Genomic DNA, 13,818 nt, shown 5'->3' with positions numbered 1-13,818 from the left:
GGGGAGGGAGAGGGATATTTAACCCTTCCCCCCCCCACAATTTTCCTGATCAAAATTGTCCCCAACTTCCTATTTGCCTTGCAGGAGAGGGGAATGTGGACAACTGCGGAGTAAACAGTATCCCTGGGAAAGGGGTGATTTTGCCTAGGGAAAAATAGCACAGGGGAAAGGATTAAAATATCTCCTTGCTTCTGCTCCAATCAAATTAGAAACATAGAAACACAGAGCTGGAAGGGACCTCAAGGGTCATCTAGTCCAACCCTCTGTACAATGCAGGAAATTCACAACTATACCCCTCCACCCATTCCCCCAGTGATCCCTGCTCTATGCCCAGAAGAAGGCAAAGGTACCCTCCAGGATCCCTGGCCAATCTGGCCTGGAGAAAAATTCCTTCCTGACCCCAAAGTGGCGATTGGAATTACCCTGGGCATGTAAGAAAGGGCCATGAGAACTGAGCACTAACTCATCGAATGCTCCGAGGAGATTACGTTCAAAACGGAACAGGAAATTGATACATGGATAACGTATATGTTCAGTATCTCTTATACTGCTTACAAGTTGAAGAGGAAAAAGAAGAAGAGTTGGTTTTCATATGCCGACTTTCTCTACCACTTAAGGGAGAATCAAACCGGCTTACAGTCGCCTTCCCTTCCTCTCCCCACAACAGACACCCTGTGAGGTAGGTGGGGCTGAGAGAGCTCTAAGAGCTGTGACTAGCCCAAGGTCACCCACCTGGCTTCATGTGGAGGAGTGGGAAAACCAACCCGGTTCATCAGATTAGCCTCCGCTCATGTGGAGGAGTGGGGGAATCAAACCCGGTTCTCCAGATTAGAGTTCACCACTCCAAACCATCACTTTTAACCACTACACCATGGAATATTAATATTCAGCCTTGCCTCATGGCTCAAGGCAGCTTCCAAACCATAATTAAAAACATTACTATTTAAAAGCAACAAACTAAGATTCCTCCCCCCAAAAAACAACCCCTCTCTCTCCCCAAGGAGGGTGAAGGACTGTTCAAAGGGGGGGGGGCAGAGAAAAACGTCCAAAACGTGCATGCAGAAGCCACCAAATTGTGCAGTTAAAAATAAATGAGGCACATACGGATCATTTATTATTTACTTCAAAGATTTATAACCTGCCTTTCTACCATTTCGGTCTTCCAGGCAGCTCATAAATAGGTTTTAGCAACGTTGTTTTCAGCCTGGTAGTGGAGGGTTTCCATATGTAGACCTCCGGGTAGGCAGATTCTGTATAAGACCGCAATGAGGCTTTGTCGAATTGCGTGCTCACAAAATAGGGTTGCCAACCTCCAGGTAGTAGCTGGAGATCTCCTGCTATTACAACTGATCTCCAGTCAATAGATCAGTTCCCCTGGAGAAAATGGCTGCTTTGGCAATTGGACTCCATGGCACTGAAGTCCCTCCCCAAACCCCGCCCTCCTCAGGCTCCACCCTAAAAGCCTCCCGCCGATGGCAGAGAGGGACCTGGCAACCCTGTCATGACGTGGCTGCGACAGAAGGCATGAGGTTTGAGCCCCATTGCTAAAACAAGGGGGCAAAGTGTCCCATTAGCCAGGTTTCTGACATACCGAAGATGATGATGAAGAAGAGTTGGTTTTTATACCCCGATTTTTTTCTGCATTTAAGGAGTCTCAAACTGGCTTATAATTGCCTTCACTTCCTCTCCCCACAACAGGTACCTTGTGAGGTAGGTGGGGCTGAGAGAGTTCGGAGAGAACTGTGCCCAATGTCACCCAGCAGGCTTCATGTGTAGGAGTGGGGAAACAAACCTGGCTCACCAGATTAGAGCCCACCGCTCTTAACCGCTACACCACACTGGAGATTCCTGACGCCTTTTTGGTGCCCCTCAAAATCTGGTAGCCCTAGGCGATTGCCTAGGTTTACCTTGTGGTTGGGAGGGGCCATGGCTCAGTGGTAGAGCAACTGCTTGGCATGCAGAAGGTCCCAGGTTCAACCCCAGTATCTCCCATTAAAGGACCAGGCAGTAGCATGAAAGACCTCTTCCTGAGACCCTGGAGAGCTGCGGTGAGTCTGAGTAGACAATATTGACCTTGATGGACCGAGGGTCTAATTGAGTATAAGGCAGCTTCATGTGTTCAGCCCTGTTGCAGTCGATGCATGACTGGCAGGCTGCATTTGGGTCCTTATCTACGTAGGTTGAACATAGAACTAGGCAGCAGGCTTGTGCCAGAAATGCATTATGAGTCATTGAGCTAAAGAGGAGGTGTAGTTTGCTGGTGTTTGGTTGTATCTCCCCATGAACCCCATGATTATACTGAATCAGACCCTTGCTCCATCAAAGTCAGTATTGTCTACTCTGACTGGCAGTGGCTCTCCAGGGTCTCAGGCAGAGGTCTTTTATCTCACCTACTTGCCTAGTCCCCTTAACTAGAGATGCCGGGGATTGAACCTGGGACCTTCTGCATGCCAAGCAGATGCTCTACCATTGAGCCACAGCCCCATTCAGATCTGTGAACCGCCGTGGCTTGGGCAATCAGCAGAACACGGCACAATATTGACATTTGGATACATTTTAGCCACAGAGCTTGCAAACAAAAGGAGGTTTGAAAAGAACCTCCCTTCCTTATCATTCTTCTTGCAGACCAGAACGCATCCATCCTGATAATTTCTATTCTTTGCCACACTCTGCACAGCTGGAACAAACAGAAAGCAAACTGTTTGCCTTCTGCACACCTCAACAAGTGCACGGAGCCAGGAAAGGAGCCCCCTCTTCAAAGGCCTGGCATTTCAGAATGAAACAACAAAGAAAAATGGCCTTGTTAGTCAAGATGTCCCTTCTTGTCCTTAAAGGGTTTGAATGCCTATCCAGAGCCAACAGGCAGAGGCAGTGAGTAACCACTGTCATTTTCTCTTCCAGACAGCTCCATCCCAGGTGAAATATCTCCTGCCCTCTAATGATTATAAAATGTCACAAGTGATGTAAGTTTAATTGGCCCCGGCTCTGGTTCCAGAGTGTGCCCTCCTGCTACGCCAAATATATCTTGCGCTTGCAATAAAGGAGGAGACAGATAACCAGCAAAGCTGGAGAGGTGGTGGTGGGGAGGAGAGTAACAAATCCTGCTTTTCGTAGACCCCTGAGCAAGCACGGTGAAGTACGAGCAAGTCCCCGCTGAACCCCATGAGATTTAAGCGCATTTGGCTACAGGTTGGGCTGCTGCTTGACAGCTCAGACAGTGATCTGTCTTGGGAGCCCCGCACTATGCTGCAACAGGTGTCTGCAAGCAGGAAGAATCAAGGGCACTTTGCTCGTTACATTGCTGAGGTGTACATCTCAGATTTAACATCTAAAATTGTCCTGGGTGAAGGAGGCAAATGCTTGTCCACAAACATGAAAACATGAGCACATGAAGCTGCCTCATACTGAATCAGACCCTTGGTCCATCAAAGTCAGTATTGTCTACTCAGACTGGCAGCAGCTCTCCAGGTAGAGGTCTCTCACATCCCCTACTTTCCTAATCCCTTTAACTGGAGATGCTGAGGATTGAACCTGGGACCTTCTGCATGCCAAGCAGATGCTCTACCACGGAGCCACGGCCCCTCCCCTGACACATGGATGTGTCAGGTTTCAGAGGGTCAGTGGTAGAAGAAGTCCAGGAAAGTAAAGAAAAGAATAAGATGGACGTGGCCAAACAAAATTGACGTGAGACGGACCTAGGATAATGGTCCTCATCAGTTCATCTGGATAGAAACTATGTTTGCTTTATGGACTTATTTGCATTGCAATTGGATTTTCATTTACTACATGTTATGGAACATTTGATAGGTTATAAATTTGATGTAATTAGAAGGTTGATATGATATGAGATATATAATGAATTAGCAGATTCTTGAATGTGAATGTAACTTGATGTGAATATATTGATGTGTAATTGGGACTGAATTGCTTTATTTTTCTCACATCTACGGATCAGAGCAGTTCTTTCTCCCCCTTTTTGTTGCATTGTATAACTTCTAGGTAGTGGCTGGAGATCTCCTGCTATTACAACTAATCTCCAGCCAACAGAGATAAGTTCCCCTGGAGAAAATGGCCACTTTGGCAACGGGACACTGTGACGAGGTCCTTCCCCTCTCCCGCCCTCCTCAGGCTCTGTCCCCAAAATCTCCAGGCATTTCTCAACCCAGAGCAGGCAACCCTAACCTTAGAGACCAACAAGATTTTCGGGGTATGAACTTTCGAGAGTCGAAGCACCCTTCGGTGTCTGACGAAAGGAGCTTTGACTCTTGAAAGCTTAGACCCTGCAAATCTTGTTGGTCTCTGAGGCACTACTGGACTCGAACACAGATATGCCAAATGACACATAATGTTGGGAATGTCACCTTGAATAGACCCATTCTCCCCATATTGTCATCCTTTCCTGGGAGAACAGAAGAAGCTAAAGTTTCCCTTCTCTTAGCAGACTTCTCTCGGGAGATAACCATTCAAGTAGCCAAATTCTGCCTCCGGTCTAGTGGGATTCGTAAACGGCTAACTGAAAACGTTTCCCAGTAGAAGATCTTTCCTCCTCTTCTTCAAATCATCCTTCTAGAATCATCAACTTTTATTATTTTAACCTAACTTTGACTTTTACCTAGAGCTGATATTGTATCGAAATAAAACTTGACTTGACATAATGTTGGGAAGCTATGATGGATCACCTGGTGTCCCATTTTGTCTCAAAGATAGGGCTGGACCCTGGGGAAGGGTAATAATGATGAACTTTTCCCTGTTTCCCCCTCTGAAAATGCCTTGGAGCCCAGTCAGGGGAAAAGACAGGTACCCATATGCCAGCATGGTATAGAGGTTAAGAGCGGTGGACTCTAATCTGGAGAACCGGGTTTGATTCCCTACTCCTCCACATGAGTGGCGGACGCTAATCTGGTGAACTGGGTTGGTTTCTCCTCTCCTACACATGAAGCCAGCTGGGTGACCTTGGGCTAGTCACAGCTCTCTTAGAGCTCTCTCAGCCCCATCTATGATATGATAACCATCTTCAAGAACTTGAAGGGCTGTCATATAGAGGAGGGTGCCGAGTTGTTTTCTGTTGCCCCAGAAGGTCAGACCAGAACCAATGGGTTGAAATTAAATCAAGAGTGTCCGTCTAGACATTAGGAAGAAATTTCTGACAGTTAGAGCAGTTCCTCAGTGGAACAGGCTTCTTCGGGAGGTGGTAAGTGCTCCTTCCATGGAGGTTTTAAGCAGAGGCTCTATGGCCATCTGTCAGCAATGCTGATTCTATGACCTTAGGCACATCTTAGGGCATCTTGGCCATCTTCCGGGCATGGATTAGGGGTCACTGGGGATGTGAGGGGGGGATGTTGTGAATTTCCTGCATACACCTTGTTTGTTTTTATCTGTTACCGCACCTCACAGCCTGCTGCATGAAACGATCCGGATCCACTGCCGAAAAGGTAGTCAGCGCTGTCCCTGTCGGGACTCCTTCCTCCAATCTGATGAGCCTGTGGTTGGCGGGGAAGTAGGGTGGCTCGTTGACATCGGTGACTGAAATGGTGACCCCGGCTGTAGACTGGAAGGACATCTGGATGCCGCTGGCTAGAGGGGCTTGGTTGGACACCATCACTGTCAGCATAAAAGCCCGGTTCATCTCGTAGTCGACCGCCTGAAGTCAAACAAAAGAGACACATGCAGAAGATCTGTAAAAGAGAAGTAGGCACTGAAAATATAGGCTTGGCGCCTACGAACGAGTTCCATGCACATGTCATAGCTTCTGCTGGGGAGTAAGCGTCTTCTTCTTCAGGCCAGATTGGCCAGGGTTTTTTGTGTGTGGCCATGGAGTAAAGGTTACTGGGTGTGTGGCCATGGAATAAAGGTCACTGGGGATGTGGGGGGAGGTAATAGTGAATTGGACTAGATGACCCTGGTGGTTGGACTAGACCAAAGCTTCTTAAACTGTGGGTCGCAACCCCATATGAGGTCGCGTAACTGAATTTGGCAACAGTAAAAGGGTTCTTTATGATTTGTTATCAGTAAATGTTTCATTTGTATACCTATTTCATATGCCTATATACCCGGGGTCGCATAAAAATTTCTCGGGTGAAAAGGGGGTCGTGAGAGGAAAACATTTAAGAAACCCTGGACTAGATGACCCTGGTGGTCCCTTCCAACTCTATGATTCTACTAGTGCTTCCATTTGTGCAAAGACTCATCGAAAACAACTGATCTTGCAGAAATGAAAATTTTAGTGGAATATCTCTAGGAGTTTCCCAACCTGGATCTAGCAACCCTATCTGGCAACCCTACCCCCACATTCCCTGCTGATGTCCAGGGGGTCCTGGCTACCCTCATCCCACCCATTTCCCCTTCTCACTCCAGCCTCTGTCCTACATGTCTTTTGTTCATGTGGGCCCCCTGATCCTTGGCACTACCTTTTGGGTAGCCATTCCCTCTATCACTCGTGGAAAAAGCTGAGAGGATGCAACCTGGTACATTATTCCACATGCAAAACAGAAACAGATCGGGGGTGTTTCCTTTAAACTGGTCCATCCAATCCTATGAATGGATTTTAGCTATATCAGTAGCATCCATAATCATTGGTGTGAAACTAAGCTTATATCCTAATTAATAATTAAGTGCTGTCAAGTATCAACTGACTTATGGTCCATCTCATGGGGTTTTCAAGGCAAATGATGAGCACAGTTGGTTTGCCATTGCCTTCTTGAACACATGAACACATGAAGCTGCCGTATACTGAATTAGACCATTGGTCCATCAAGGTCAATATTGTCTATTCAGACTGGCAGCAACTCTCCCATGACTCAGGCAAAGGTCTTTCCCATCACTTCCTACCTGATCCTTTTAACTGGAGATGCCAAGGATTGAACCTGGGACCTTCTGCATGCCAAGCAGATGCTCTTCTACTGAGCCATGGCCCACCCCTTCCTCTGCATATCAACCCTCATCTTCCTAAGTAGTCTCCTTCTCCTATCCAAGTTCTGACCATAGCTGACCCCGCTTAGCTTCCAAGCTCTGACAAGCTTATATTCTACATGTGTAAATATCTTGGAGAGACAGTGTAGTACAGTGGTTAGTGTGTCTCCTTATGACTTGGAAGGCACAGGTTCAAACCTCTACTTAACCAGGAATCTCACTGGGTGAACTTGGGTCAGTCATCCTCAGCCTAGACTACCTCACAGGTTTGCTGTGAGGCTAAAATGAAAGAGGGTAGACCCACTAGGGATGCCTGGAAAAAAGCTCATCTCCAGACTACAGATATGAGTTCCCCAAGAGAAAATGGATGCTTTGGAGGGTGGACTCTAGGGCATTGTACCCCACTGAGGTCCCTGTCCTCCCCAGGCTCCACCCCTAAATCTCCAGGAGTTTCCCAAACTGGATCTGGGAACTCTACCTCCCCCCCCCCATCCTTCGCCAGTGGCCAAGGGGGATCTGGCAACCCTAAGACCCACGCCTACTACGCTGAGCTCCAAGGAAGAATGGTGGGATAAAAATGTGATAGATACATGACGAGGAGTGGATATAACTCAATAGCATGGGTGGTGAGCTGGATCAAGGATGAGGAATTGGGGGAAAACCCCCCACTGTTTTTGGCAGTGGGAACATCCTGTTAGAAAAGAAGGGGGTGATTTAGGTCATTTATGCATTGGTGCTTGGAATCATGTTCGTTCCCAGACTGCCTCGGTTGTTCCTTGGAGTTATGCATGAGTTTTCTGTCCATTAGAGATGACCTCACGTTCAGCCCTCACAAATCTCAGGTCTTCCCATCCCTGTTATAACCCGATTCTTCGATCTCCCCTGAGATCAACCCAGGTGAAATCTTGATGCATAAACCAAAGCATGGGACAGGGAAGCTGGGGGGAGTGACGTTTCTCTCCCAGCAAGCACTGCAGCCAATCTCAAGTGCTTCCTGGATTGTCTCCCACGGAGTTCTTTACTGAGTAGACATTTGCCTCAGTACTGGCTTTTAAAACAGCTTGTGTTTCTCTCCGCCCCCCGCCGCCAAATCGGCTCCTTTTACAGAGCTCCATTTGTGGATTTTAGGATGGCACTTGGGTTTCAGTGGTGGTGAGGGGGAGAGGGAAACTGGGCACTGCAGCCAATTACAAAGCAGTGTTTTCAAGGGGCGGGGGCTCATGCTTCCGGGTTTGAGCTGGTGAATTTGCTGGTGCATAGTGTTTTTTGGACTTGAAAGAGAAAAGTGTGGGATGAGCGAGCATCGAGCACCAGGTAAAACACCCATGCATAAATGACCTTAATCTAATTCCTCCTCTTCACTGTATCCTCTTGCAGCGAAGAACATTTTGTCTCTGAAGGTCCCCCCAAACCTTTTGCATCAGGTTTTCAATGGTCAAAGGGGGTCTGCTGGGGCAAGAGGAAAGCTCAGGACATCCATCTCCTTGTGCTCCCGATCTGCAGGATCCACCCCACTCTTCTGTGCACCACCTGACGTGCGCCAAGCCCTACTTCTAGGGGTTGTATAGGAACCTTTGCTCTGGGGTTTCTGAGCAGGCTGGCCAACATTGCATTCAAGGGGCAGACACCCTCCTCTGATCGAGAAAAAGCCTCTTTCACACAGAACTGTTCCACACAAGATAAGCACAAAAGCATCGTCACAGCTGGTGGAAGAACAAAATGGTAAAACTCTGGAACCAAATGCCTGGTTAATGCATGTCCCTATAATGAAGCAGTTTCTCAACAGGCAGGACCGAGACTTATTGGAGATCTAACAGGAGTGCACAGAGCTTGAAACCAAAGATGCCTGACTTTGAAGTCAGTCGACACGTCACATTTTAAAGTCTTTTAAAAACTCGTATCTTAACAATGCAAACAACAAAGCAGGCATGTCAGTTTTGGATAGAACTGAAAGGTTTAAGACACCTGCATCAAAACAAGCCTGGTTGGGCTAAGATGCATGATCTTCTACGTGAGAACATAAGAAAAGCCCTGCTGGATCAGACCAAGGCCCATCAAGTCCAGCCGTCTGTTCACACAGTGGCCAACCAGGTGCTTCTAGGAAGCCCACAAACAAGACAGCTGCAGCTGCAGCATCCTGCCTGTGTTTCACAGCACCTAATATAATAGGCATGCTCCTCTGATCCTGGAGAGAATAGGTATGCATCATGACTAGTATCCTTTTTGATTAGTAGCCATGAATATCCTTCTCCTCCATGAACATGTCCACTCCCCTCTTAATGCCTTCCAAGTTGGCAGCCATCACCATGTCCTGGGGCAGGAAGTTCCACAGTTTAACTATCTGTTGTTTGAAGAACTACTTCCTTTTATCAGTTTTGAATCTCTCACCATGAACCCACACTCTAGTCCAATACTTTATACAACACTGCCTCTCACATGGTCACATGACTCTGCCTTCTACTGAATCAGACCCTAGGTCCATGAAAGTCAGTATTGTCTACTCAGACCGGCAGTGGCTCTCTAGGATCTCGGCAGAGGCCTTTCTCATCACCTACTTGCCTAGTCCCTTTAACTGGAGATGCCGGGGATTGAACCTGGGACCTTCTGCATGCCAACCAGATGCTCTGCTTCCCCCCTTCCCCATACTCAGAATTATGACCCCTCCTACCTGCTGTCTGAAATGGGAATGACCAGAATGTTACTACTTCAATCTACCATCTCATTCTGTAGGACAGCTTCTAGCAGTTAAAACCCTGCATTGACTGTTGAGTTATGAGCCAGCCATATTTTCTCCTATTTGTGGCACAGATGTGCCTCCGCGTTTATTGCAGATTATTTCATTGTGTCTGCAAGAGTTTAGTCACGCTCTTTCTACTGGCTTGGAGTGTTGGGATGCCTGTTACCTCTCCTTACAGGGGAAACCGCTTAAGCGCACAATGCAGATAAATCAGGCAGTGTCTGAGGGTATTTTTAATAATGCACCTTTTTTTGTTTGTTCTCAAGACGTCTTTAACTATAGGGAACAAGCTCTCCTCTTGTCGTTATGTCAGGAGTCAGACAACCAATAATGGAGAATGTCTCTATTTCAAATTCATATCTATAATCCTTGCAGGGTTCATAATAACATTTTAGAGAGCCACCTGCCACAGGGTATATCATGCTAACATTTGGAGATTCAGCTCAGCCCCTACTGAACGGGAGACAACCCCCTCTCCTGCCCGTTTACAAGGCTTGCGAGGGAGATAAGGATCTCATGCCACCAAGGAAATCACTTTTTGCAGAGATGAAAAACAAAATTGAAATTGTACATCATGCGTGCCTCCCAGCGCATGAGCTCGGATGGCAGAGGGGCTTATGCTGAGAACATGTTTTAGTGACGAGGCGGCCAAGCATCTGAAAGATTCTTGCATTCAAATATGTTTTCCCCCCACACATCCCTTTCAAATGCAGGAATGTTCGGGGAATGTTGAGGTTCTTGGCTGTTCACGCAAAGACTTCAGATGATTGGTGTGGTAAATAAGTTATCCTCCTTGCCCAAATAAAAGCAACGCAGACTAAGGCCTGGAACCAAGAGAGAGGAGCAAGAGTCCAGTAACACCCAGACTAATAAAATATCTGGCAGGGTATGAGCTTTTGTGAGTCACAGCTCTTCAGATACCACTTTGGATACCAAGGGTGTTTATGTATTTTCTACCATGCATTATATCATACTGGTAGAATGTGTACTAGGACTACAATTCTATGTCTGACCATTGAGGAAAGCCTTTTTGAGGCTGAAATGCATTTGATCCTTATTTGGTCCTACTTTGGTCATTGTACGGTTTCACATCAACTGTGTATGAGTTTCGTGTATTTATTTATTGTGAATGCCCTGACCTGGATGGCCCAGGCTAGCCTGATCTCGTCAGATCTCAGAAACTAAGCAGGGTCAGCCCTGGTTAGTATTTGGATGGGAGACCACCAAGGAATACCAGGGTTGCTATGCAGAGGAAGGCAATGGCAACCACCTCTGTTAGTCTCTTGCCATGAAAACCCCAAAAGGGGTCGCCATAAGTCAGTTGTGACTTGACGGCACTTTACACTCACACACATTTATTGTGAATTACCGGTACTCGCCTATGATATAGCCCTTATGTTTTTAACTTTGCATCATATTAAATATGTGCACCATATTAAAATTTATATATTTGTAATTTTAATGTTTTTTAGCTCAACCTTTTTTGGTTTGGATTAGGCTAAACAGAGTCGGCCATGGTTAGTTCTTGGATGGAAAACTGCCAAAGAAGATTAGGGTTGCTGTGCAGAGGAAGGCAATGGCAAACCACCTCTGAACGTCTCTTGCCTTGAAAACCAGAAGTCCATTGCAACTTAATGACACTTAATTATTGCTCGGACCTGGATGGCCCAGGCTAACCTGAACTCATCAGATCTCAGAAGCTAAGCAAGTTCAGCCCTAGTTAGTATAAGGAAATCCAGGGTTACTATGCAGCGGCAAGCAATGGCAAACCACTTCTGTTCATCTCCTGCCTTGAAAACCCCAGTGGCTCACCATAGCTCAGCTGCAACTGGGCACTTTTCTCCACACCGTTTAGGGTTGCCAACCTCCAGGTAGTAGCTGGAGATCTCCTGCTCTTACAACTGATCTCCAGCCGATAGAGATCAGTTCACCTGGAGACAATGGCCACTTTGGCTATTGGACTCTATGGCACTGAAGCCCCTCCCCTCTCCAAACCCCGCCCTCCTCAGGCTCTGCCTCAAAAACCTCCCGCCGGTGGTAAAAAAGGACCTGGCAACCCTAGCCCCCTTACTGGACCATTACAATTACCATGAGATCCAGGAGTATTTTGGAAAGCATATAATATGGCCAACTTACTAAAGCTAAACAGGTCTCTAGGTATGGTTGCCAGCTCCGGGTTGGGAAACACCTGGAGATTTTTGGGGCGGAGCCTGAGGAGGACAAGGTTTGAGGAGGGGAGGGACTTCAATGCCACTGAGTCCAATTGCCAAAGCGGCCATTTCCCCAGGGGAATGGATCTCTATCGGCTGGAGATCAGTCGTAATAGCAGGAGATCTCCAGCTAATACCTGGAGGTTGGCAACCCTATCTCTAGGTCTGGACAGTACCTCAGTGGGAGACCTCGTGGGAATTTTATGCACATCATTTTCAGTTCCATGGAAGAAAAACAGGCTGTAAATTAGTAAACAGCACAGATACAATACCTCGATCGTTGAAAGTGCTACATAAATGCTGAGCACGATTATTAATTAAATGCTTGATCAACCAACAATTACAGCAAATATCCGTGAAAAATACCCCACTGTGTGTGTGTAAAGAGGGACAATCTTCCTCTCCCCCCAAGGACAGCTTTTAATCAGAGGCAGTTTCTCGCCGTCCCCCCTGCCGAAAAGTCATCTGGTTTGACAAGCCGGCAGAACATGGGCCGTACAGACCAATCAGGTGAGGTTATCTACAGGAAGACGCGCAATGTAATTTCAAGCTTTGTGTCTGGGGTGACATGATCCGATTTTCCGTGCGGTTCTTTGCATTGTTATTGCCCGTGGTTACCCAGCAAGGCAAGTCAAACCTGGCATGAATTTCTGTCTTGAAAAATCTGTCCCACTTTTTGGCAGGAGCGGTTGAATAAAGGATAGCTCATTATGTGGATGTCCTTGGTAAGGAGACACACACACACGCACACAAACTCCTTCCCCTCCCCATGTCCCCCCTTTGTCTTGTCTTCGATGTTGCCTTAAACCTGCTCTCATGACATTTCAGGTTTTGCTAGAGGAGGTGTGTAAATGGTTAGCTTTTGCAAGGGAATTTTTTTTTACGAGCGCTGGAATTTCTGTGTTTTTCGGCTGTTGAAGCAGAAAAAAATCCCCCAAGTTAAAAGCTTGAATTTCAGTCAAGGTTAGGAAAACAACGTCACCCTCAACCTAGAAAATGTATTTTTACTGTTAAACCAACAGTAGGCTGTCAAATCACCATCAGAGAAGAACAAAATAAAATCAGGCAATCCTTAATTCCTTATATGCAGGCTTCAGAGCTATGTAGCATTCCTCATTAGGTATCCTTCTACATTAATTCAACGTAAGGCATCGCCTCCTGAGCCTCACCAGTGATTAGGGTTGCCAGCTCCAGGTTGGGAAATACCTGGAGATTTATGGGGCGGAGCCTGAAGAGGGTGGGGTTTGGGGAGGGAAAACAATGGGAAGATCTAATTCCAGGGCCTCATCTAGTTAGATCCCAAGGCTGCAATCCTGTACACACTTACTGGGAAGACCTATGTGCCCATGATGAGATCAGTACTTTGGTAATCAGTCAGCTGGTAGTAGTTTGGAAAATACCTGGAGGTTTTAGGGGTGGAGCCAGGGGAGGGTGGGGTTTGGGGAAGGGAGGACCTCAGCAGGGTATAATGCCATAGAGTCCACCCTCCAAAGCAGTCATTTTCTCTAGGGGAACTAATTTCAGTTGCCTGAAGATCAGTTGTAATAGCGGGAGATCTCTAGGTGCCACCTGGAGGTTGGCAACCCTAGCTGGTAGGGAGTGACTCGGGGGGGGGGGGACACTGCTTTTCCCCTGTTCCATTCAAGATGATGAAGAAGAAGAGTTGGTTTCTATAAGCTGACTTTCTCTACCACTTATAAAGGTAAAGGTAAAAGGTCCCCTTTGCAAGCACCGGATCATTCCTGACCCATGGGGTGACGTCACATCCCGACGTTTTCCTAGGCAGACTTTGTTTATGGGGTGGTTTGCCTTTGCCTTCCCCAGTCATCTTCCCTTTACCCCCAGCAAGCTGGGTACGCATTTTACCAACCTCGGAAGGATGGAAGGCTGAGTCAACCTTGAGCCGGCTACCTGAAACCAACTTCCGAGGGGATCGAACTCAGGTCGTGAGCAGAGCTTGGA

The 13,818-nt window shown here is 47.0% G+C and overlaps 1 protein-coding gene across 1 annotated transcript in view; it reads right to left on the bottom strand.

Moving 5' to 3' along the window:
* The window catches only part of CDH4 (cadherin 4), an 880,207-nt gene that overhangs the window by 33,879 nt on the left and 832,510 nt on the right, over positions 1 to 13,818 (bottom strand). The window contains exon 10 of the mRNA XM_056844901.1: positions 5,388 to 5,641. Coding sequence (XP_056700879.1) covers positions 5,388 to 5,641 — 254 coding nt within the window. The remainder of the gene's footprint in view (positions 1 to 5,387; positions 5,642 to 13,818) is intronic.

The sequence above is a fragment of the Euleptes europaea genome, chromosome 2 (genome assembly GCF_029931775.1).
Source record: "Euleptes europaea isolate rEulEur1 chromosome 2, rEulEur1.hap1, whole genome shotgun sequence".
Taxonomy (NCBI): Eukaryota; Metazoa; Chordata; class Lepidosauria; order Squamata; family Sphaerodactylidae; genus Euleptes; species Euleptes europaea.
The sequence above is the reverse complement of the archived record's forward strand: the minus strand, read 5'-3'. Positions and strand labels throughout refer to the sequence as shown.